Source organism: Acinonyx jubatus, chromosome C2 (genome assembly GCF_027475565.1).
Source record: "Acinonyx jubatus isolate Ajub_Pintada_27869175 chromosome C2, VMU_Ajub_asm_v1.0, whole genome shotgun sequence".
Taxonomy (NCBI): domain Eukaryota; kingdom Metazoa; phylum Chordata; class Mammalia; order Carnivora; family Felidae; genus Acinonyx; species Acinonyx jubatus.
The window spans coordinates 124,582,038-124,607,477 of record NC_069384.1 but is presented as its reverse complement, the minus strand read 5'-3'; the positions used below and the strand labels follow the sequence as shown (position 1 = coordinate 124,607,477).

At 33.8% G+C, this 25,440-nt stretch overlaps 1 protein-coding gene across 3 annotated transcripts in view; it reads right to left on the bottom strand.

Annotated features, from left to right (window-relative positions):
• Positions 1-25,440, bottom strand: part of STAG1 (stromal antigen 1) — a 394,549-nt gene that overhangs the window by 169,018 nt on the left and 200,091 nt on the right. For all 3 annotated transcript variants that reach the window (XM_027061785.2, XM_053221416.1, XM_027061786.2), the window contains one exon: positions 10,178-10,254. In XM_027061785.2, coding sequence (XP_026917586.1) covers positions 10,178-10,254 — 77 coding nt within the window. The remainder of the gene's footprint in view (positions 1-10,177; positions 10,255-25,440) is intronic.

Below are 25,440 nucleotides of genomic sequence, written 5' to 3'. Positions count from 1 at the left end.
TTAGCATAACACATCCTATCACATTACATTACTCACTTATTTTTTGGTGAGATCATTTAAGATTTCTTAACAACTTTCATGTATATAACATAGTACTATTAACTACAATCACCATGCTGTATATTAGATCCTCAGAACTTATTCAACTTATACACCTGGAAGATTATACTCTTGGCTAACTTCTTCCCATTTCCCCCCATACTCCAAAGAACTTCTACTTTAGTTGAAAAGAAGGACACATAAAAAATAAACAAGTAAATTAAGTACAATGATAGGAACGTTATATGGGTACACAGTACTACTTAGGAAGGAATGTCAATTCTCTGCAGAGGCAACTGGGCAGGGGAAACAGGGTCAACAGCATTCTAAGCAATAACATTAGCAAGTGCCTATAAAACAAAGCTAAGCTATGACAATGAGATTACAGAACTACTTTAAGTTTGGCAACCTAAGCCAGATTTTGTGGTGGTAACCAAGAGAAAAGATGGGGCCAAGTCACAGGGAGCCCCTTCCTCCTATAAAGTCTTCATTAAAATAAAGCCAAGCTTTATTCTGGAGATAATGGGTGGCCACTGAAAAATTTTGGGCAAATAAGTATCATGAACAGATGTGAGCTTTAAAAAATATTTCTGGTTCCACTGTGGAGAGTAACTGGAAGTAAAGGTGAAGGAAATGGAGGAAGGAGACTGCTGCCAAGAGATCCAAAAACGAAGGAGGCGGGACAGAGAGCGCCTAACTAAGGTAGTAATGATGATGATGGACCAAATAGGAGAGATGTGATATATACTCAAATACTAATAAAATAAAATCTACTGAAGTAAATGACTATTGGACAAAAATGACTTATTTCTGGTTTGATTAACTGTTGGGTTTATTCACAACTGGAAACAAAAATGAATTGTTTGCCCCTGACTCCCTGCAGGAAGAATAACTCTTTTGTTTAGGGATGCCTAATTACTAAGTCCCATAAGAGACCAATACCCTTTAATAAACAACTGATACAGAATATCCTATTTCCAGACTTTAGGACACAATGGTTTCTACATTCAAAATAAAAAAAAATTTCAGAAACAGATCAATGGATATTAAAACCACTGAGTGGCAAGTTGAGTGGCATAAGCGTAACAGAGTACTAATATTTGATAGTTGCAAATGTAAAGCATTTTTACAAAAAGATTCAATGGGGATCTCAGTAAACAAGTGACCAATTGTAACAACCTACCTGAACAACCTGATATTGCATATACTATCTACAGTGACCTAACATGCAGTACACAGCATCACCTATGAAATTTCCTTGCAAAAAAATATAATGAAGTCATAAGACCTAACTTTCAATTATAAAATACAAGAGATTTAGGAACAAGTTAAATGAAACCATGAGGAAAAAATTAGAGGAACAAAAATGTGGGATACTTTACAAAACAACTACATTGTGGTCAATTAAAAGTTAATGCCATGCAAAGAAAAAAAAATGTGAAGGAACTGTTTTATATCTTGGAAAAGTACTGACAACAAAGCAATCAAATGCAACATATAAAACAGTGCACTCTAGCCGCACTGGCTTCTTTGTTGTCTCTAATACCCTAGGTATATATATATTTCTGCCTCAGGGCCATTTGTGCATTTGAAATTTTCTCTTCCCCTAGACATACCCATGGTTGCTCGATTATCTCCTTCAAGTCTTTACTTAAGGTCACATTCTTAGGTTTTCCTGACTATTCTATTTAAATTCATTCTTCCACTCCCAATCTCTTCGCCCTTCTCTGCTTTATTTTTCTGCATAGCATTTACTATCATTTGTCATAGTATAATATTTTGCCGACGTATTTTATTCACTGGCTGATTCTCTACTCATCCATAGATCTTCACAAACATTTTGTTAAAGGTAATAAATGATCTATCAAAAAGAAAAAGAAAACTTTATAAAATTCAAGATTTTGATTACCTCCAGAAGCACTGGAATGGGAGAATGGAGGAGCACAAAGATATTTGGGTAGTATTAGCAGTATTTCAGTTAGGTTGGGGGTGGCAGATTTATATACATATATATATTACATATATTCTTTTGGGTATATCAAATGACACATGATTTCTTTAAATGAGTACATTAAAACGTGTTTGAAACTATCCACATTAACATCCTTGAGAATACCATTTCCTGAAATTACTAGGAGAAATTCCAAATTCTGGAGTACCATTATCTAAATTATCACAATGTTACAGTCAGTATTTAAGATGCAAAATCACCTGTGAATTTATATATCACAGTGACTGGATGAGTTTTTCACTTTTGCTTTCCCTCAAAAAGTTAGAATGCATAAAAACTGTGTGTCAAGGGAACAAAAAAAAAAGACATATTACTTATCCTTGGAAAGATCCAGTGGATTTTTATAAAACAAAATTCTGAGTGGCCTAAATAAAATTGGTTATTAAATATATTGTTTGAGCTTTTGTTTTTAAGTTAAATAGCCATAAAGATTAATTATTTAGACAGATTATTTTGGCTGACTGCCATAATGCAATTAAAGAGAAAATGCTCTTTACTATCAGACCTCTGCTAATTAAACCTAAGATAACTCTTCCAATTCTGGCAAACCTCAGCCTTAAAGTATCAAGAAATTCAAATGGTATATATACACCAGTTAAAGAAATAATGCAAAAATACATTTGGAAAGAAAAATTCTACAAGTCAATGCTATAAAATTTTTGTTGTAATTTTCAAACCTCTATCTTATCTCTGTTAAGTCCAGCATTTATCTAAGACATTGTCTAGTGTGCTCAGGAGCACAAAAATGTTTTGGGGATGGCTTATTTGTAAGTATTAAATACAATGGGGCACCTGGCTGGCTCACTCGGTGGAATGTGAGACTCTGAATCTTGCGGTTGTAGGTTCAAGCCCAACAATGGGCATGAGATTACTTTAAAAAATCAAGTAAAATCTTAAAAAAATATTACAGTTACCATAATCTGTATTGTCCAGTTTCGTATCTGTTTCCTTCTACACATCCAAACTATGTCTTTCTGATAAGCTCCTTCCTGGTTTTTCTGGTGAACTTCTATTGATCTTTCAAACCTAGTTTTAGGGCTAAGTAACTTGTGATGCTCCCACATCTCAGAAAATTTAATTCACCCTATGGGTTCTCACGGGGTGTTATATTTCTCAACTACTGAATGTGTCAAGGTATTACTGCTATTAGTTTACAATGCTTTCCCCCCATTTAAACATGAACTCATTTTCTAGAGCTATAACCTTGTTAATCTCTAAATATACAGTTCCTAAGACAAATGTTATGTTCAATGGATGTTTACTGAAGAGAATAAAGTGAATATTAAAAAATAAATCCTGTATAAATAAGTCTGAAAGACTAAATAGTTCATTTAGCAGCTGTTAAAATAAAAAGTTATACAAAATCAATAAAAGATATAGAGCTTTTACAAAATGTTTATTTATTTTGAGAGAGTGCACTTGAGAGGGGGAGGGGCAGAGAAAGAGGGAGATAAAATCCCAAGCAGGTTCCATGCTCAGCACAGAGCCCAACTTGGGGCTTGATCTCACAACCATGAGATCATGACCTAAGCCTAAATCAAGAGTCGGATGCTTAACCAACTGCACCACCCAGGTGCCCCAAGAAATAGAATTTTTAATACCTAGCTTTAGCTAGATAATTTAAAAGGTGTCCATAATGATTAGCAAATATAAATGTGGTTCCTTTATATCGCTGTAAAATCATGTTTTATAGACATATTTTTTTTATTTATTTATTTATTTATTTATTTATTTATTTATTTATTAAGAGAAACAGTGAGCAGGGGAAAGAGCCAGAGGGAGAGAAAGTGTGAATCCTAAGAAGGGTTCATGCTCAGCACAGAGTCAGACGCAGGGTTGGATCCCACGGCCCTGGGATCATGACCTGAGGCAAAATCAAGAGTCAGATGCTCAACCAACTGAGCCATCCAGGCACCCCTCTAGATATATTTTAAAACTGAAAAATAAAAATCTTGAAATGTCCAGGGTGTAATTACAATCTCAGTACATAGTTCATCATGACTAATCACAATCAGATGTGGATTTAAGCCAGTACCCACTGACACAAATGTTATTGTTGGCTTATGATTACTTCATTTAAGCATTTCTCATAATGAGAGTTGATGTTTCAAACAATATAATGGAATGGCGTAACTCCAAAAAGATTTAACATATATCAATAGAATATAACTGCTCCTTTCAAAAAGATACTAATTTAATTCCATAACTTATTTGGTCAGTCATAAGACATCTGGTAATAAAAACAGCTGGAAATTTATTATATGACTGAAGGTGTCTAAGTGGACAGAGCAAAATTTGTTACTTGAGTGACCCTTTCTCCAGCTACTTCAGGTTACATACTTGCAGTTGTATACTAGGCAGAATAGGGTAGTGGTTGTAAGTATGAATTCAGCAGCTAGATGGTTTGAGTTTAATTCATTTACTAACTGGTGGGACCTCAGGCCAAGTTTCTTAACCCCTTTTGCCTCAGTTTTCTCATCTGTAAAATGGAGATAGTAATGATATACAAGACCTATCTCATAAAATGTGTATTATTAGATATATGTAAAGAATATACAACAGTGCCTGGCACAGAGTAAGCATAAGTATTTACTATTACTTTCATTCAACATGTTTCCTCTGGTCTCCAACCTATTTTGTACCTTTTCACCGTACAAAAGATTACAATTTCTTGGATCTTCATGAGTTTTTCTATGTGATTATTCCTTTTCTGGGCACTTCTCACCTCCAACTTTGCTTCCTTTCTTTAATATTCTGTTTACCTTCCTCAATGTGAAACAGACTCCAAAGTGATATGTACAACACAAACTGAGTGGTGTACTGCAAGAAAATATTAAAACCGCTCTTTAGTTTTAATTAAATTAAGAAATCAATTACTACTATTTAATATATAGAATAAGCTTTGTATGCCCTCACTAGGTCCATATTTTAAACTGGTTTGTGTCACAAAGGTATCTGAGGTAGCCCAAGAGAAAAGAGTAAGAAGAGTTCAATGCTCAAGGGGGTTAGTATTATAACACTTACGTTAGTATTATGACGCTCTTTCCTGGTTTATTCATTTTGTAAGTTGCATATGACCAATGCAATGGATATAAATATATTTTAAAATATTTATTTTAACTCTTCAGAAAATGGAAACAGATTTCGGGAAAAAACAGAAACAAAAAGAAAAATCTGAGTGCGTAATAACAAGTGAATTACAAAAAATATGAAGGCACTAACATTGCTTTTATAAGCTCATCTTACACCACTATTAAAGTTAAAGCCACGATGATCTAATAACATCTGATAAGAAACTGATCTAGCAATGTATGCATTTAATTCTATAAACAAACATATGCTGCAAACCACACTGTAATATAAGAAATGAGGTCTATATACTCAGTCTTCTGATTACCAAAGATAGAAGGAAAAAAACCTTTTGTCTATTTTTATCAGATATTTAGAAAATAAGGTTTAGTTCAGAACTAAGGTAGTTACCAAGTAGTTACGTCTGTTTTATAAAGCTAGATTGAGACTTTTAATTTGCAACAGAAAGACTTAAGAATAACAGACAATATCAATTTTAGGGTGAGTTAACCAACATAATTTTATTAGATATTCAATTTCATCTTTTAAAAATTTTTTACTGATCCATTTCCTCTTTCTATCATGATTTGGATTTCCTTATAGATATGAGTTAGGATTGACCATTTATACTCTTTACAACTATTTTCATTGTAATCTATCTTTCTAAATTACTAAACTAGCATTCTATTTCTGTACTGACTTTCTGAATGGGTTGAACACAGGAGATATGCTGACTATGAAATCACATACTCATACATTCTGGTATATAAGAGCTATTTTAGAAAGTTACTTCTAATTAATACATTGGAATGCTGTTGATATAAATAACTCCTACAAGCAAGATTTAGGTTTATATCAGGTAGTTACTTCTTAAGTACTCTCCCTACAAAATAAGAACTCTACCCTTTTGAGAAGAAGCATGGAGTAGAGGGAGAAGAGGGGAGACTAATAATTTAGTTTTATCATAGGTATTCACTATTAAGACAACAGACTAAAAAATATTTTATTGATGGAGTATAAAATAAAAAATTAGACTTTAATTTGGGACTGGAGATAATATCTTTGGCATTTCCTTTTTATTTTCTCAGTTTGTATAATATTTAACCATTTTTACATTTCTTAAAATTTTTAATCCTTTGATTAGTAAATGCTCAAATGGATAAACAAATGAAGAGTTCTATACTTAAGTTTAAATAAACAAATCCATAGAAGCACACAAGATTAGAAACAAGAGGAGAAAAAACAAGACTCTGGATAAGTTGGACTCATTACACAAGGGCACAATATATAAAACTCTGTGAGCAATATAACACAAAATAACACAGACAAGAATTTAAGGCACTAAGTAAGTAATATATTGTGTTGCAAAGTTTCCCTACACATAGATGCCACACTTCCATATATGAAAACTATGCAAATTGGCCTTTGGAACACATAACTTAAGAGTTTACATTTGCAGATGTGACTCTAATAATCTAATAATAATAGCAGTAATACTATTACATTTTGCTTTATGTGTTGGGCTCCAACAGGAACTAAATGTATCTACCAACTCTAAAGAGCTACAGACTGCTCCAGGAATTAATATATTTCTAAATTAGGTTGCCATTACAATTACAAAGCATTTTGGCTATGTGCAGGTTTGTAAGCCTTAAAAAAAAGTAATGAACATTAGAATAGAATCAGTTTGTAATAAGGAATAGTAGCTACACTATACTTTCTCAGGCAGTAACATACTCTTGGACCACCTTACCCAAATATAAACACCTTCAACTGAAACTATTTCTAATTTATCTAATCTTTATTTTGCTATAATATAATATATAGATTTATGCAACAAAATTTCAATGGCTACTCCCTATGAAGCAGACATTGCTCTAAGCTCTCAGGATCCAGTGGATCTTATTATCAGATCTTTCTGAATTTTACTAAAAAGTACAAATTACCAGGGTACCTGGTGGCTCAGTCAGTTGAGTGTCCCACTGAATTCAGCTCAGGTTATGATCTCACAGTTCATGAGTTTGAGCGCCCTATCTTGGACTCTCTGCTGTCAGCACGGAGCCTGCTTCAGATCCTCTGTCTCCCTCTCTCTCTGCCCCTCCCCACACACTCACTCTCACTCTCTATCTCTCAAAAATAAACACTGGGCCGCCTGGGTGGCTCAGTAGGTTAAGTGTCTGACTTCACTTCGGCTCAGGTCATGATCTCACAGTTTGTGAGTTCAAATCCCGCACTGGGCTCAACTCAGAGCCTAGAGCCTGCTTTGGATTCTGTGTCCCATTCTCTCTCTGCCCATCCCCCACTTGTGCTCTGTCTCTGTCTCTCAAAAATAAATAAATGTAAAAAAAAAAAAAATTAAAAAATAAAATAACCATTAAAAAAAAATACACTTCACCAAAACTAACCTCCTTCCACTCCCAGGGGACTAAATGACCTATACAGTATTCTGAAGAAACAAAAACAATAAAATACTGTATATTTAACAATATGTAAGCATTTAAATGCAGTTTCTTGCTAAAATGCTTAGTGATAAAATGAATAGCCTTAGAAAATAATATATAATTCTTCTTTAAATGAATATATTCTAATAAAACTGTGTTAGCTGTACTGTCAAACAGGACAGAAAATAATTGTTTTAAAGAATCTTTCCTAGTTTCATTCATTGATTTATATATTTTTATTGAAGTATAGTTGACATACAATGTTACCTTAGTTTCAGGTGTACAATATAGTGATAAAACAACTTCATATGTTATGCTATGCTCACCACACGTGTAGCTACCACTGTCACCATACAACCCTATTACAGTATCATTCACTATATTCCCTATGCTGTCTGTATCCCTTTAACCTCATGAATTATTCATAAAATGGTGGTTTTTAAAAAATTCTTTTTTGATTTAGTCACTATTCTCAAATATTGGGAGAAAAATATTTAACCATATGAACACTTTTTGAGTAATTTCATTTGCTGCATTTAACTATCAGTTTTGATAACAGTTTACTATTCTTCCAATACCTGAGTATTTGACAATATTCACAGGAATATTTTCTTGGGTACATCATGATCTTCATTTTGCTGAATTCCTCATCTTCCCCTATTTATCTCAATATCTTAATACAAAGCAATGATAATCTTGTTTTGAATTTTCAGTGTATTTTCTCTCATACTATTTTCCTATATGAAGTGTTTTTATAACTTAAATCTCAGTTTTGTCTCAAAATCTCTCCCGAACTTTACTGTGCATTGGAGTCAGCTGGTGACCTTTTAAAAATCCCTATGCCCTGGATGCATGCCTTAAAATTTAAATAAGAAGGTCTGGGGATAAGGGAGAGAGTCAGGCGTCAGTTTCCAAATATACCCAGGTGTTATTAATATGCAGCAAACTTTGGGAACTACTGTCTTAAACTCTTATATAGTGCCCTGAAGGTCCAATATGCATACTATTTAATCTGTGACCTCAATCACTTGTGTTGCAAGCCTGGCATGGTAGTTAGTACAGTAGTTGGTGAGTAAACCTACTACTTGCACCTTAATCTGGCTTGGTTATCTTCTATTTGCCACATATAAACTCACAAAGTTACAATAAAAAGCTTAGTTTTAAATGAAAAGTAATTTCAAGAATTATTTCAGAATCCAGAAATTTTTGAATTTGAGAAGTTAACATAATGCATCTATTTTAATTCCATCACAACCCAAGAGAATTTGGGGCAGCCCCCTGTAATCGAGAACCTTAATATTTCACCAGGAATAAATATAAATATTCACGCTGACTGAGGTAATAAAAATTGTAATGAATAGCCTCAGGTAAGTTGGGGCTAGGTTTTGCCACCATTAAATTGTGAAAGAAAGTCCTTTGGAATTTCAGAACGTTTTGGATTGCAGAAATGAAGACAAGTGATTATGGACATATACACATAGGTCACAAAGTAAGGTCTCCCCTCCCTCCCAGAGAATGTGACTAAACAGCATGAAAGTCATTGACAGAATGTTTCTGTAAAGATGCACATGACAATGTTTTGGTGTGTATCACTAGAATAAAGGTGAACACCTGATGAGAAAGATATGTATTGTGTGACATGTGTTTGTTTTACCATGCATGTGTAATACTTTTGTCAATTAAATATAAATATTCCTACTAAAAAAAAAAAAAAAAAAAAGCCTGAGCCCACCTCACTGACAGAGTGGATCTGGAAAAAAAAAAAAATCTTTGTTATTAGTTTTAAAGTTAAGAAAAGGGAACACCTACAAAAAATAGAAATCTTATTTAAATCAAAAGGCAGAATGTTAAAACTAGAATTAATGGTGGCATAGAGCATGACATGAAATGAGTTCACCATAAACAAACAAAATTGTGAAAGTGTTTACACATTTCATTAATGTAAAGTTGATTAATCTGTGAAGACTAGCAAAGAAAACACATACATTTTTTTCTTTTAAGAAAATACGTATTCTAAGTGGAAATCAGAATATTTTAAAGTAGACTGCCCCAAACAGAAACTTAAGTTTTACAGGAACACAGAAAAAGGGAGTGAGGGGTGGGGAAGTAAGGAGAGATGCACATCATTTTAGGAATTCTGGATTGCATGAAGTTAAGCAGGCTATTTTTCCATCAGGATTTCTAAGAACCTTAAATAATGTGCTTTGACAATCTCTAAACAGGTATAACATGCAGGCTATTAACACTTATTTGACCTCTAAATCCTTTTTTCTTTAAAGCATTTAATATGACAAATTCCACAGAACATAAAACTATTGGAGATGTATTTATAAATTTAGGAATTTTAGATGGTCTTCAAGAATGAATGTCCAGAACCAACTTCTACTTCACACCACTAATTTTATTATCCTTATCAGTTACCAGTCATTAAGTGATACCTCCATACAATGCAATGAAATCCCCAAAGATCGTTAACTATGGAATTAGTAGCACGGATTATTACATAAATGAGAACAGAGTATCTTCTCTTAAACACCGAATCAAAATAAAACTTAAAATATATTCACCATTTTAAAAGTGTAAGTTGGCAATTTGTATAAATATTGAAATGCTATACCTCATCAAATTCTTCAGTCATTTTTCTGATGATTTCTGCATTCTGCATATTTCGAAACATCTCTATTCTCACAGTACCTGTGGAACAACAGATTTTACAGTTAATCCTTTTCTATCCCATGCTAAACATTAAATTTGATCTGACCAATGTTTGAAAAATTTTATTTGAAAGTTTTTGGGGTTTTCTCCTCCCCCAAACTCCTACCTAAAGGAATCCCTTAAGAGCTTCAAAGTTCTTTAGACATTTTTAAAAATCCCTGAATATTCTGCGAATAAGTATGAGGGGGGAAAAACTGAGAGGAGTGTTGGGGCAGGAAAAGACAAAAAAACAATATATTTATATAAGGATTGACTGGTGCTATCCAGACATATAGCTGATATTCTTTATCATCAGAATATTCTTCTATAAATTAAAACTAAGCGTTCCTTAATCTAATTAATACGTCAGCTAAATCTGTTTTCTGTTAACATGAAAAATAGCTCAGTAACTTCAACCTAAGTATCGAACCAACAAAAAACAAAGTTAACCCCTTTCTCTCTCATTCTTTAGTATTACTTTTGCGTTAGCTATATAATTTTTATCTCAAGTATGGCTATATAAATATTACCACTCTTAAAATAGTAAGAGTGGTTTAAGACTTGTGTTAAAAATTAACATAATTTAAATAAAATAAGGTTCAAAATCTACCTTGAGCACAGAGAATATTGAACTAATAATTACATAAGGTTCAGTTTCAACTCTATACATGTCAATATTCAAGATAAAAATCACAGGAATAAGACTCAATGAATCAATAAGAAAATACTTTATACCCTCTGACAGATTCCTTGCCAATGATTAGCAGCTCCAATTCAAATCACATTTAAGAATGTAAGAAGGAAAAGTCTCTAAAGTGTACTGTACTTTTACAAGAAAGAGCATGGAACAACTGACAGCCACTAAAAGTCATCAAAGTGTGCTCTTCATTTAGAGTCCCAATAAAAGACTACAGTGGCACATTTCGCATATCAAACTTAATTTGACTTTTTATTAATCTGTAACATGAAAAAAATGAGATCTTTCTCATCATTTTAATTACAACCATTTCTAACCATGTTTTAGTTACTTGATATATAGCTCTTTTGTTCATTTTCAGTATAATGAATTAAGTACTACCAACAGGTATCCCTACACCAAGCTGTAGAGATGACAAGTAAATCTACTCTCAAAAAGTACTAAGCAAGCAAAAGAAATAAAATGAGATTTTTAAGTTATTAAACATGAGAAGAATTAGTTGTTCTTGGAGAGATGGAAATATTTTATGTTTTGGAGTGTCATTAAATAGCTATATGCATTTCTCAAAGTCATCTATCTGTACACTTAAAATGTGCAACTTTTAATGTATGGAAATTATAACTTGGTAACACTGATTTTTTTTAATTTTTTAATTTTTTTAGATTTACATCCAAGTTAGTTAGCATATAGTGCAACAATGATTTCAGGAGTAGATTCCTTAATGCCCCTTACCCATTTAGCCCATCCCCCCTCCCACAACCCCTCCAGTAACCCTCCATTCGTTCTCCATATTTGAGTCTCTTATGTTTTGTCCCCCTCCTTGTTTTTATATTATTTTTGCTTCCCTTATGTTCATCTGTTCTGTGTCTTAAAGTCCTCATATGAGTGAAGTCATATGATACTTATCTTTCTCCGACTATTTTCGCTTAGCATAATACCCTCTAGTTCCATCCACATAGTTGCAAATGGCAAGATTTCATTCTTTTTGATTGCCAAGTAATACTCCACTATATATATACACCACATCTTCTTTATCCATTCATCCGTTGATGGACATTTGGGTTCTTTCCATACTTTGGCTATTGTTGATAGTGCTGCTATTTAACATTGGGGTGCATGTGTCTGTTCGCAACAGCATACCTGTATCCCTTGGATAAATACCTAGTAGTGCAATTGCTGGGTTGTAGGGTAGCTCTATTTTTAATTTTTTCAGGAACCTCCATACTGTTTTTCAGAGTGGCTGTACCAGTTTGCATTCCCAGGTAATACTGATTTTTTAAAGAACTCAAGAAAAAGGACAACACTAATCATACCAGTTCACTAAAAAGTGACACGTTATTGTTAATTATTAAACAATGTTCTATTTTATTTCCATGACTGATATGGCAATTTTCATATACAGTGGAGTCTTAACTATAATTACAATGGACTACCAAGTTAGTTCATAAAGGGAGGAATATTTTGCTGCATTAATTAAAATTGTAAAGTGAAAGGCAACAAAACAACAACTAGCATTAGAAACAACATAAAAACCAGTCTCATGCTTAGCATCTTTAAAAATGACTACCATATTTAGGGGCATCTGGTGGCTCTGCCAGTTAAGCATGTAACTCTTGATTTCAACTCAGGTCATGATCTCATGGGTCATGGGCTCAAGCCCTGCTTGGGATTTTCTCTTTCTTTCTCCCTCTGCCCCTTCTCTACTCACTCTCTCTCTCTCAAAATAAATAAATAAACTTCTAAAAAAATTGACTACCATATATAAGTAACAATGACTAATAAAGTAAAATCAGATGTTTAAAGCTGTAATTTTGAAAATGAACAGAGCCTGTCACTGAAAATTTTTTAAAGAAGAAAATCCTGCTGCTGTCACAATGACTTTTGATACATAGGCCTATTTACTTACTACGTTCTACCTGTTCATTCTCCTTCCATTAGGTCCAACAACTCTACTGAAACTGCTTCCTCACACCTATTATCTGCTAATTGTTACATCAAGCAGTCTTTCTTTAGTAATACCCTACATATTCTATTGAAAACATTTGCCCATTATATTGGTTTCTATTAACACTATATCCTTGTACTGTATTCTCTAATGGCTTACTTTCATTTCTTTCACTTCTACTTACCTGAATACAGGTTATTTCCAAAGTTCTGTCCTACACATTTTTTTTGTCCTTTTCTACATTTTCTAACCTGGAAATGGTTCACATCTAGCTTACCCACCAGAGAAAAGTATGGCAGAATACTACTTATTAATCTTTGTATTCTCTATAGTTCCTTGAAATATGCCTAACATCTTAAGTCTTCTCTCTACTATTTTAAGCTTTGACAATGGATAGCTATTAAAAGTAAATTAAAGGGGCGCCTGGGTGGCTCAGTCAGTTAAGCAGCCGACTTCGGCTCAGGTCATGATCTCACGGTCCGTGAGTTTGAGCCCCGCGTCGGGCTCTGTGCTGACAGCTCAGAGCCTGGAGCCTGTTTCAGATTCTGTGTCTCGCTCTCTCTGACCCTCCCCCGTTCATGCTCTGTCTCTCTGTGTCTCAAAAATAAATAAACATTAAAAAAAAATTTAAAAAAAAAAGTAAATTAAAGATCTGAAATAATTCAGATTCAGAGAAACAGAAATATTTGAAAATAAGGAATGAAAAAAAAATAGATTATCTTCCACTCCCTAAAACACTATCTGCGAGAATCTTCAAATAATCTACCAACATACGTATCTTACATTAAAAAATAAAAGATTGTTTGATCAAGCCCTACTGACAGGATTATACCTCTAATGAAGATAAAGGAAGAACTTTCAAAAGTGTCGTTTTTTTTTTAATTTTTTTTTTCAACGTTTATTTATTTTTGGGACAGAGAGAGACAGAGCATGAACGGGGGAGGGGCAGAGAGAGAGGGAGACACAGAATCGGAAACAGGCTCTAGGCTCTGAGCCATCAGCCCAGAGCCTGACGCGAGGCTCGAACTCCCGGACCGCGAGATCGTGACCTGGCTGAAGTCCGACGCTTAACCGACTGCGCCACCCAGGCGCCCCAAAGGTGTCATTTTTAACTATCAATAATTCCAGAAATAGAATAACATCAAAAAACTACCATCAAGTTACTGATCACTTAACTTTTATCAAACTGCTGGAGAGAACATAACTTGATACAATCCCTATGGTATGCAATTTGGCAAATATTACCGAAATTACAAATTTACATACTCCTTGGCCTGGATATTGTACTTGTTGCGAAAAATCCATAAACTCACACACATATGAAATAACGAAGGTACAAGGTTATTCCCTGAAACACTGTGATAGCAAAAGGAAAAATGCATATACCCATAAATAAGATTCTGATTAATAACTGCAAGTGTTGATGATAATGACGATGGTGGTGGCAGCTAACACTTGGGTGCTCACTATCTGCCAGGCGTTGTTCTAATAAATATGCCCTATTAAATAAGTTAAAACATTTACTTTTCACAACAATAGAAGAATGTACTACTTTTCTCTCATTTTATAAAAGAGAAAATTGAGGCACCTAGAGATTTAGCAACTTGCAAACAGGGTTTCCCAGTAGCAGATTCGTGGTCTATACGCAGACAGTCTGGCTACAGGGTCCATGACTAACCACTACTTTTAACTGACTAAAATCAATGGAATCCATGCAGCTCTCAAAAACAATAAAGTGGTCTATGCTTGATATGGAAAGCTCTGTAGGATATATTCATAAATGAAAAAGGAATATTTATGCATTTGATAATATATGATTTAAAATATTTCTATAAAGATACACAAATATCTGGCACAAGTGGTTGCCTCAGGGAAAGAGAAATATGTGGTTGAGGTTTAGGGATATATGGAGGTATTATATTGCATACCCTTTGCATTTCCTGAAATTTGAACTATATAAATGTATTACTCAAAATAAGGAATGAATACATTTCAAATAAAAAATAAAATGTTAAAAAACGAAACTGAAGAACAGACTGCTATTAATCTTTTCCTGTCAAGCATTTGTGTAGTCACTACCAATATGCACTCATTAGAGGGTAGGCTAAGAATGCTCCATTTAAGTTTGCCAGAAATGTGAAATTTTATGTTTTACTTACCAGGCTATTATAGAACACAAAAAATGAAATTGAAAAGCAATATGAAAATGAGGCTGGAGAACATATCCTTGGCAAAATTAGTGACATGGACAACAATGAAAAGAAACTTTAACTGTGGTTATAGCAACCACAACATTTAGCAGAACCCTCAAGAAGTCATCGTAGGGTCATTTAAAATCTTTGGCATTAGACACAGTAGGGTTTAAGTCTCAGCTCCCCCAGTTACTAAGCTATAGGAGACTGAAAAAATCAATTGTTTTCTATAAAACTCAGATTTCTAATCTTTAAAGTGGTGAGAATACCAATGCAGGGATTTTTTTTTGTTCAATGCTGTAATTCCTAGTACATAAGCAGCACTGAAAAAAAATGTGGAACAAATGACTAAGGATGATATGAGAACAAAATAAGAAAACAAGTATAAAGAATTTAGTATTGTGCTTATAGCACGTAAGATGCAAGATGCATGTAAGATGCTCACCTACTTTGAGCATTCCTTTTTTGAAAGATTATCCTGCCCATTTAGAGGAAAGCTAAAAGCTCGAGTTTTTGGGCTCTACTGAAAGCCAGATCCCTAATTGTGCATGTTGTCAGATTATTGCCACTTGAAGAATGAGACCAGTCATCTCTTTTATTCCAGAACTAAGCAAAGTCAGCAGTTTTCTAAGCACCCAGACCAAAGCTTTTACTTCCAGACACTAACCGTCTCTTTCCAAAATGTCTAGAATCCACCATAACGATGAGTTAAGGTGATAAAGAAGTCAATGCCGAAGAAGCAGGAACCCACAAATTCTTATCCCCATTTACACGAACCCCATGGTTTAGAACACGGTCTCATCTCATCCTCTTCATTTTGAATTTTACCCTTACTCTATTCTATGATGAGATCCAAAGCCAGAACTCTAGCCTTGTTTGTATCCTTCCAACTAGGTACAGAAGCAGACAGAAGAGAAGACTGAAAGCAGAGAGAACTTTCTTTAAAAATATTTTTTAATGTTTATTTATTTTTGACAGAGAGAGAGAGAGAGACAGAGAGACAGAGTATGAGCAGGGGAGGGGCAGAGAGAGAGGGAGACACAGAATCTGAAGCAGCTCCAGGCTCTGAGCTGTCAGCACAGAGACTGATACCGGGCTCAAACTCGCAGACTGCGAGATCGTGACCTGAGCCAAAGTTGGACGCTCAACCGACCGAGCCACCCATGCACCCCACATACAGAACTTTTTGAGCAGCAAATCAACTTACCCAAATACAACAAAAGGCCCTTCTGGGTTTATACCTTTTATGACACTAACATTCTGGTTCCCTCAAATTACTGAACCTGGCTCCCTTAAATTACTAAACCAAACCAATTACTGGTGTTATATACTAACACTGCCTAAGAGTGTTTAACAGAGAGCCTTCCTAAGAGCTTTCTTACTAATTGTACCATGTATGAAACAGGTTTCTATTTTAAAGCTTTTATTGTAAAGACTGGATTATAAAGTATTAATTTAAAAACCTAATCTGGTGATGGACCAGAGATAATTCATACATATAACAGGAAAATTTCTGGTAGTCTCATCTTCTGCTTCATTTTTACTGTAAGTAACAGTACATTATACATCAAAATAAAGTGGAGAAAGACTGAAAAAAGTATGGATAAATTACAAGACAAAATCTAAGTCAAAAAGGAGAAGAAATGCTGAGGCTACTAAAACTGAGAAGTATTTACTAAAGAAACACTGCATACCAGAATATAGAATTTAACAGTTACCTAAGATTGCAGTGACTGTTGAGGAAAGGGAATGGGGAAAGATAAAGAGACAAATACTTTGGTTGCTTTTTAATGATCACTTCAAGCTTAATACTGGAGCTTGGTTTAGCCATGTTAGTATAGCCCAGGAACAAAAGCAAGCATTGTCTTATAACAGTGATGTTTCAAACTACTTTCACCAAATCTTCCAACAACTATTAAAATATCCTCAAGGGACGCCTGGATGGTTAAGCGCCTGACTTCGGCTTGGGTCATGACCTCATGGTCTGTGCCCACGTCGGGCTCTGTGCTGACGGCTCAGAGCCTGGAGCCTGCTTCAGATTCTCTGCCTCCTTTCTCTCTTTACCCCTTCCCTGCTTGTGTTCTGTCTCTCTCTCTCTCTCAAAAATAAAATAAATAAACATTAAAGAGAATTTTTTTTTTAATATCTTCATCTTCAGTCCACATAAGAATTAAAGGACAGGGCGCCTGGGTGGCGCATCGGTTAGGTGGCCGACTTCGGCCCAGGTCATGATCTCGCGGTCCGTGAGTTTGAGCCCCGCGTCAGGCTCTGGACTGATGGCTCGGAGCCTGGAGCCTGTTTCCGATTCTGTGTCTCCCTCTCTCTCTGCCCCTCCCCCGTTCATGCTCTGTCTCTCTCTGTCCCAAAAATAAATAAACATTGAAAAAAAAATTAAATAAAAAAAAAAAGAATTAAAGGAAATGGCAATGAAAAAAATAAACATACTTTTTAAAATGTCCATCTGCTACCTCAGGCATTACTACTAATATTAACATGATTCAAGAGAAGCAGGACTTCTTAATCTATGGCACATGGATTCCTAAATATCTATGGACCTTTTGTATGAAAATTTAGGTCTATGCAACTTTTGTGGAGAAAGACCCAAATTTTCAGGTTATTATTAAAGGAATTGGAGAACTCAAAAAGGTAACAATAGCACATTAGAAGAAAAATATCAGCCAAAGATTTTTAGTCTTAGGGAACTGAAGACAAAAATTAAATTGTGGCAGTAAAGAATAGCTCTAAAGAAGAATTACTCTTCATAGCATGGTATGGAAAAGCAAAAACTAGGGACTGAGAGATGCAGGGGAAAAAAATGCTGAATTATGTTTCTTTCTCATAAATTAGACCATGAGTGCAATGGTTATCATCTAAGTAGAACCAGGTTTCATCTCCAAGTAGCAAAGGAAAAAGAGCACAAGAGAACTTCCCCATAACGTTGTAAGAATCCATAAATTAAAGAGTGAACATTTTTATTTATAAGTACCTTGTTTAGAGCCAACACTACATATCTGACTTCAGTTACATAATATATATAAGATAATTTAGGATTTAAATGTGTGAGATAATTTAGGATTACTTTGTATTTTCCTATCAAAGTGCATATAAATGATCAAGTCATACTCTTTAAGCTGTACTTCAAAGGTGTGTCACTACAAGGTCCCAAATAATCTCAAGTATACTTTTGCAAAGACTCTCTCACAATTTATTTGCCACTAAGACTTTCTCATCTTTCTCTAGAGCACCACTCTTTTCTATTTCATTGAACTTCTATGTATATGATTAAAAAGGGGAAAAAAAAAACTAGGTGGTTGGGCTTAATAAGAGTCTCAAAGAATTTTCCTTAAACTGAATTCCACAATGTTTTAAAAAATACATACTTTTTATTTTAGAATAGTTTTAGACTAATAAAAATTACACAGTGCAAAATGTTTCCATAAACACCAAAACCAGTTTCTCTTATTGTTAGTACCTCATATTAATATTGTATATTTGTCACAGCTAATGAGCAGATATTAATAACATTTTTGTTCTTCCCCTAGCTTCACTGAGAAATAATTGACATACATCACTACAAGTTTAAGGTGCACCGCATCATGGTTTGATTTACATATATTGGAAATGATTATCACAACAGGTTTAGTTAATATCCATCATTTCTTATAGATATAATTAGAAAAGTAATTTTTCCTTGTGTAGAGAATTCTGAGGATCGATTCTCTTAACAACTTTCCTATGTATCATACAGCAGTATTAACAGTAGTCATTCACTTACACTACATCCCTAGTATTTATTTATCTAGTAACTAGGAAGTTTGTACCTTTTGATCGTCTTTCTCAAATTCTTTCTCCCCTCAACCTGATAATATTAACTAAAAGTCATATTCAGATGTTCTTACTTTTAACCTAATATACTTTTTCTGTTCCAGGATCTCATCCAGAATACCACAAAAGGTGGTAGTTGTCGTGTCTCCTTAGGGTACTCTACACTGTGACAGTTTCTAACTTATTTTTGATCATCATAATGGTGTTACAGAGCAGTCAGGCAGTTTACAGAATGTCTGTCAATTTGGGTTTGTATGATGGTTTTCTTATGGTTAAATATGGTTTTTGGTTTTTGAGAGAAAGATCAAAGAAAAAGTGCCATTGTAATTGTATCAAAACAAAAGTATTTTTTAATCATATGCTAATTAATCATGATCATCTAACTGAGGTAGAATTTGTCAAGTTTCTCCAAGGTACGTTATATTTTTCCCCTTTTTCCATACTATATTCTTTGGAAAGAAGTCACTATGTACAGCCCACACCTAAACGTGTAAGAAATTATGCTTCTTTAAGTTTATATATGTATCTATATAAATTACATTGAATTCTTCTACATGAAAGATTTGTCTATTACCCATTTGTTCCATTTTCAATCATTTATAACATGGACTCATGAATATTTTATAGTTTACATTATAAGCCAATTCTACAGTATTTTGTTGCTCAAATTGTTCCACTTTTGGCTACTGAGTAGGGTTCTTTTCAGTTGGTTCGTATGTCCTTTTGACAAACCCTCACTGTCGTTTTGTTTTCACTGAGCACTTATTTACTTCCAGAAACTATGAAATGCTTCAGGTTCACCTTGTATATTCCCTGTCCCAGTCTTAGAATCTAATATTGCTGTAAGGATCCCTGACTTCCTCAACTGGAGAATGGAATAAGAAGCCAAGATTTATATGCTAAGTGTGTTCCTTGCTACCGGCTCATTGTTAGTGTAATGTCATTTCTTTTAGGCCCTCTCGGCTTAAAGAGCAAGGAAATATATATGTATGTAACTACTTCTGTATGTAGCCATATGTATCTATATTAAGCTATATATGAGTTATACTAATATCTTCAACTCCATGACCACACACACCACACGGAATATTCCAGAGTTCTCCCCTTGCTTTTATCTATGATTTCCTACAGTGAAATCTCAAACAGTGAAAACTCTGGTTCCCACCATCAACTATCTACTTACTTAATTTTTTAATTCCAGTTATACATATGTATAGTGATTTCAAAATTGTATACACATGTATAGTGACTTCCGTACCACAATGGAAAATAACTGCCAACCAGAGTACCATCCTTACATACAGTTCCTTTTGCCTTTAGTCTTATAATCTCTACTCTTAAGTATTTAGGACAGTACTTTTATCCCAAACCCCTGCAGTGAGGTTATTTCATGTGTTTGTAATACAGTTTGATTCTTTTGTTAGTCTGACTTCAACTGGGATGACCTCGTTAAGTGTTTTTTTTTTTTAATTTGCATACATCAATGTTTACTTTTTGTTCTAGCAGTTCTATGGGTTTTGAGAAATGCACTGATCATGTATCTACCGTTACAGCATGATACAGAATAGTTTCACCAGCCTAACCCCTTATGATTCACCTATTGAACCCTTCTTCCTCCCCAAAGCGCTGGCAAACATGGATCTATTTACCATCTCTATAGTTTTCCCTTTTCCAGAATGTAACAGAAACTGGAATCATAGTATGTAGCCTTTTTAGACTGGCTTCTTTCACTCCACAATACCTACTGAAGACTCATCTATGCTTTTTGCATGGTTTGAGAACTAATTCCTTCCTATAACCGAATAATATTCCATTTCATGGATGTACCACTGTTTATCCCTTTCATCGACTAAAGGACACCTTGATTGCTTCCGATTTTTGGTAGTTAATGAATATAATTACATTAAACATATGCAGGTTTTTGTGTGGGCATGTTTCAGATGAGTTGGGTAAACACCTAAGAGCACAATTACTAGATTTTACAGTAAGGTTATGTTTAGTTTTGTAAGAAACTGTTACACTGTCTTCCAATATGGCTACACCATTTTGCATTCCCATCAACAATGATTTCCTGTGCCTTCACATCTTGACAGTGATCAATACTGCCAGTTTTTTGGACTTTAGCCATTCCAATAGCTGTGTAGTGATATCTTTTTGTTGTTTCAATTCACATTGCCCTTATGACAAATGATGTTGAGCATCTTTTCACATGTTTAATTGCCATCTGTGAAATGTCTTATTCAGTGAAATGTCTATTCAGGTGTTTGCCCACTTTTTATTGGGCTGTTTATTTTCTTATCACTGAATTTTTAGAGCTCCTTGTATATTTTAATTACAAGTCCTTTACCATATATGTGTCTTGCAAATATGTTCTCTCAGTCTGTGATTTAATTTTCTCAATAATGTCTTTTGCAGAGCAGAAAAATTTTAATAAGGTCCAACTTGTCAATTGTTTCTTCCATGGGCTTCCATGTACTCTTGGTTGTTACAGCTAAAAACCTCAAAACCTCATCACTAAACCTAAGGTCATGTAGTCTTTCTCTTACGTTTTACTTTAGAAATTTTGAGTTTTACATTTCACTTAAGAAAGGGGTAAGATCTTTAAGTTCATTTTCTCCCCATGGATATCCAATAGTTCATGTACCATTTGTTGAAAAGATGATTATTGCTCCATTTTAATTGCCTTTATATCTTCAAATAAAAAAATGAGTTGACTATATTTGTGTGATTCTTATAATATTTTTAAAGAATAATTTAGGGCACAAAAATTTGATATATATACAACCCTTTAGAAACCCATGGGGCCTAGAAAAATGAGGCTAAAATATACCAAAATATTTCTCGTTCCATTCTCCTATTTTAATAATTCTTATTCTGTACTCTGTATAACCAACAGCTTTTCCTAAATAATAAACTCATCAGGATTATCTGTGGTTTTCATTGCACAATTCCTAAAACAATATCTGAATATGTCTACATTTGAAAGTTCTTCCAAAAACATAAGAATAAGAAATTAAGACTTTAAATAGTGCCAAGAGACTAGAGTCCATGAAAGTAGAAATTGCAACAATATAAAAGATAAATATATGAAATATGTCCAAAGCTTGGAAAGTTCAAAATTATGGCCTACATTTACACATACACAATTATCCAAGGGAACAAATATGTTAAGTTGGTATATAAAAGTTTTGATTATGGTAGTACTATACACAATATTATTTATATAAACAGTTTTCCTGAAATGCTAATAAAAACATGAAAAACATTTTGAAAAACATCTAAAACCTTGAGGATAAAGACAAACTAAAAGCAGAAAGCAAGATACATAAAGAGCGCTAAAATCACTTTTTCTCTGATAATATTTATTGAGCCTATAATGCACAAGCTGGGACTTCTCAGGTGAAGGGTCTAAAAGAAACAACTTTTTTATGAAGTGGGGCTCAAAGGATTTCATTTGTAAGATAAAGTTAAACCAGCAGTAAATCTAATACCTCATACTTTGGGATCCATAAAGAAAGCTTTAAAAAAAAAAGTTTATGTATTTATTTTGAGAGAGAGAGAGAGAGAAAGAGCACACAAGAGCAGAAGAGGGGCAGAGAGAGAGGGAGAAAGGAGAGAGAATTCCAAGCAGGCTCTGCATTGTCAGTACAAACCTGACACATGGCTCAATCCCACAAACCATGAGATCATGACCTGCCCTGAAATTAACACACTTACCCAAATGACCCACCCAGGTGCCCCAAGAAACCTTTTTATAATACAGATACCTGGGAGATAGAAGTCAAACACTGGTGCTCTCACAAATATCCTAAATTCACTTAATCTGATCCAGAAAACTGCAAACTTGATTTAGGTGTAAATAGTCGTCGATTTGTAGTACCCTTGGATACCTGTCAAGCAAATGCTAAATATTCTCTAGAGGAATGTACCTTACTTAGGTTTCTAATAATTTGGAGAGAAAATGTGGAGCTTGGAATAAAAAGTAACTAAACACTCCAAGAAGAAAGGAATGCAAAGGATATGCAAAGGAATAACCAAAAATGACTGTATAAACAGACTCACAAAGACTTCAAGTATTAGAATTATCAGATATAGACTGTAAAAAACTCACCATATTAAAAAAGGAAAATACAAAACCAAATGAATAGTCACAGGGAACAATTCCATGGACTTCTTTTCCTATAAAAGAGAGTCACATAACTCTAACTTCTAGAAATGACCAATACAGTAACTGAAACAGACTGGCATGGATGAAAAAAAAGTAAGTGAACTGGAAGACAGGGGAAATATTACACAGAAAGGAATATAGGAATTCAAAAATGCAAAAAGGTACAAAGAAAACAATAGGCAAAGTTTAAACAAAGTTACTGAGGGAGAAGAGAAATAAAATGAGAAGCAGCAATATTTTAAAAGATAACTGAGGAAAGACACCAATCTAAAGAAATATGTTCTATACCTAGAACATAACAGTCAGACTGCAGAATACCAGAATACAAAGAGAAACGTTAAGCTTTGGGAAAAACAAGTATTGAAAGAAAGGAAAATTATTATTCCTAGCTCTCAACAACAATCTAAGCCAGAAAACAGTAAAATGTCTTCAATATGAAGACGGCCAATGTTATATGATCTATCTATCAAAATATACTTTCATAAATAAAGACAAGTTAAATAAATCTTTAAAAAAAGTCCAACAGAGCCTATACAATCCCTGATAGAAGATCAATGGAAGTTCTAAACGATGCATTTTAGGCAGAAGTGATCTCAGATATATATGACATTAAAAAAAGAACAAATACAATGGTACGTATAACAGTAAAACTAAAAAAAAAAATTAACTACCTTATTTCTTTAAATAATAATGACTAAAGGGAAAACTAAATAGATTTAAATTACAACACAAGGAAGGAAGTAAATAGAATTATTGCTTTAGGTCCTTGTACTTTCTAGGAAAAGGGTAAAAGTGGTAATTACATTTTAGATTTTGTTACATTAATTATGATTTTTATAATCTCTAGGGTAACCATTAAATGCATGCAAAGAGTACAAAGTGTCCAAAAAAGTAGAGGGGGGGGGAATGAATTCTTTTGAATTCAAAGAATCTAAAGGCAAGAAAGAAAAAGCAAAATAAAAAAATACATAGAGCAGTCAGGACAGAGAACAAACTGGTCTGATATAACAGTCAGGACAGAGAACAACACTGGTCTGATATAAATCCAAACATCCACTGTTTACATTAAATGTAAAAAGGATTAAGTGATACAGTTAAAAGAAAAATAGTTTTCTGACTGAATAAAAAAATACCATCCGTCTATTTGCTGTTTACAAAATGCATCTAAATAGTAAGGATAGAAGAACAATGAAAGGAAAAAAAACAGAAAAAGTTGGGCCAGAAAAAAGCCATAAAAGGAGGTATGCTTTATTAATATTCAAATAAATGAAATACGAGAAAAAAGCACTACCAGAGATAAAGAGGATCATTAAATAAATGTAAAACATTTGAGTTATAGAAAATATTAGAGTATTTCTAGGCACCTAATAACAAAGCAGGTGATGGGAGAGGACATGAAAAAGAGAATGATGGAAGGGGAAGGCCTTCAAGGAGAAATCAAGAAGAAATATATAAACCTACAATCATGATTCTAAAATACGTCCCTGAGTAACTGCTAGAAAAGTAAATAATAGGTTAAAAGGATATGAAATATGTCAACACAATTATTGAACAATCTTAACCTAATGGACACAACTGCACTTAAAATATGCATAAGGGATGCCTGGATGGCTCAGTCAGTTGAGCATCAACTTCAGCTCAGGTCGTGATTTCAAGGTTCGTGGGTTCGAGCCCCACATAGGGCTCTGTGCTGACAGCTCAGAGCCTGGAGCCTGCTTCGGATTCTGTGTCTCCTTCTCTCTCAGTCCCTCCCCCGTTTGTGTGCACTGTCTCTCAAAAGTAAATAAAAGTTAAAAAAAAAAAATTTTTTTAATGCATAATACAGACAGATTTCAAACACATGTGAAACATTTGCAAAAACTGACCATAGGACCTTAAAACAAGTCTACACAAACTAAAAAGGATGAAAACCACACAGATCATTTTCTCTGGCCTCAAATTCAATTAAGCTAGGAAGAAATCAGTAACAAAAGTTAACTAGAAAATTCCATGTTTGGAAGTTAAGGAATATGCTTTTAAAATAATCCATGAATCAAAGAAAAAAACAATTAGAAAACATTTTGCATTGAACTAATGAAAAGGAATATCACAAGAAGTTATACACACTATAAAAAGAGAAGGGGCTATTACACCTATTACAAATAACAATATTAAATAAGTCTGCAAATTCAAAAAGAATGGATAATTTCCTAGAAAATATAGCTTGTCAAAAACAAACAAATCTGAATATTGCTAAATCAGTTTAAAAAACTGAATCAGTAATTTAAAATCTTCCAACAAAAACAAAAATTTCAGACCCATATGGTTTCAATAGCAAATTCTACCAAATGTTCTGGAAACAATTCCAATCTCAAATACT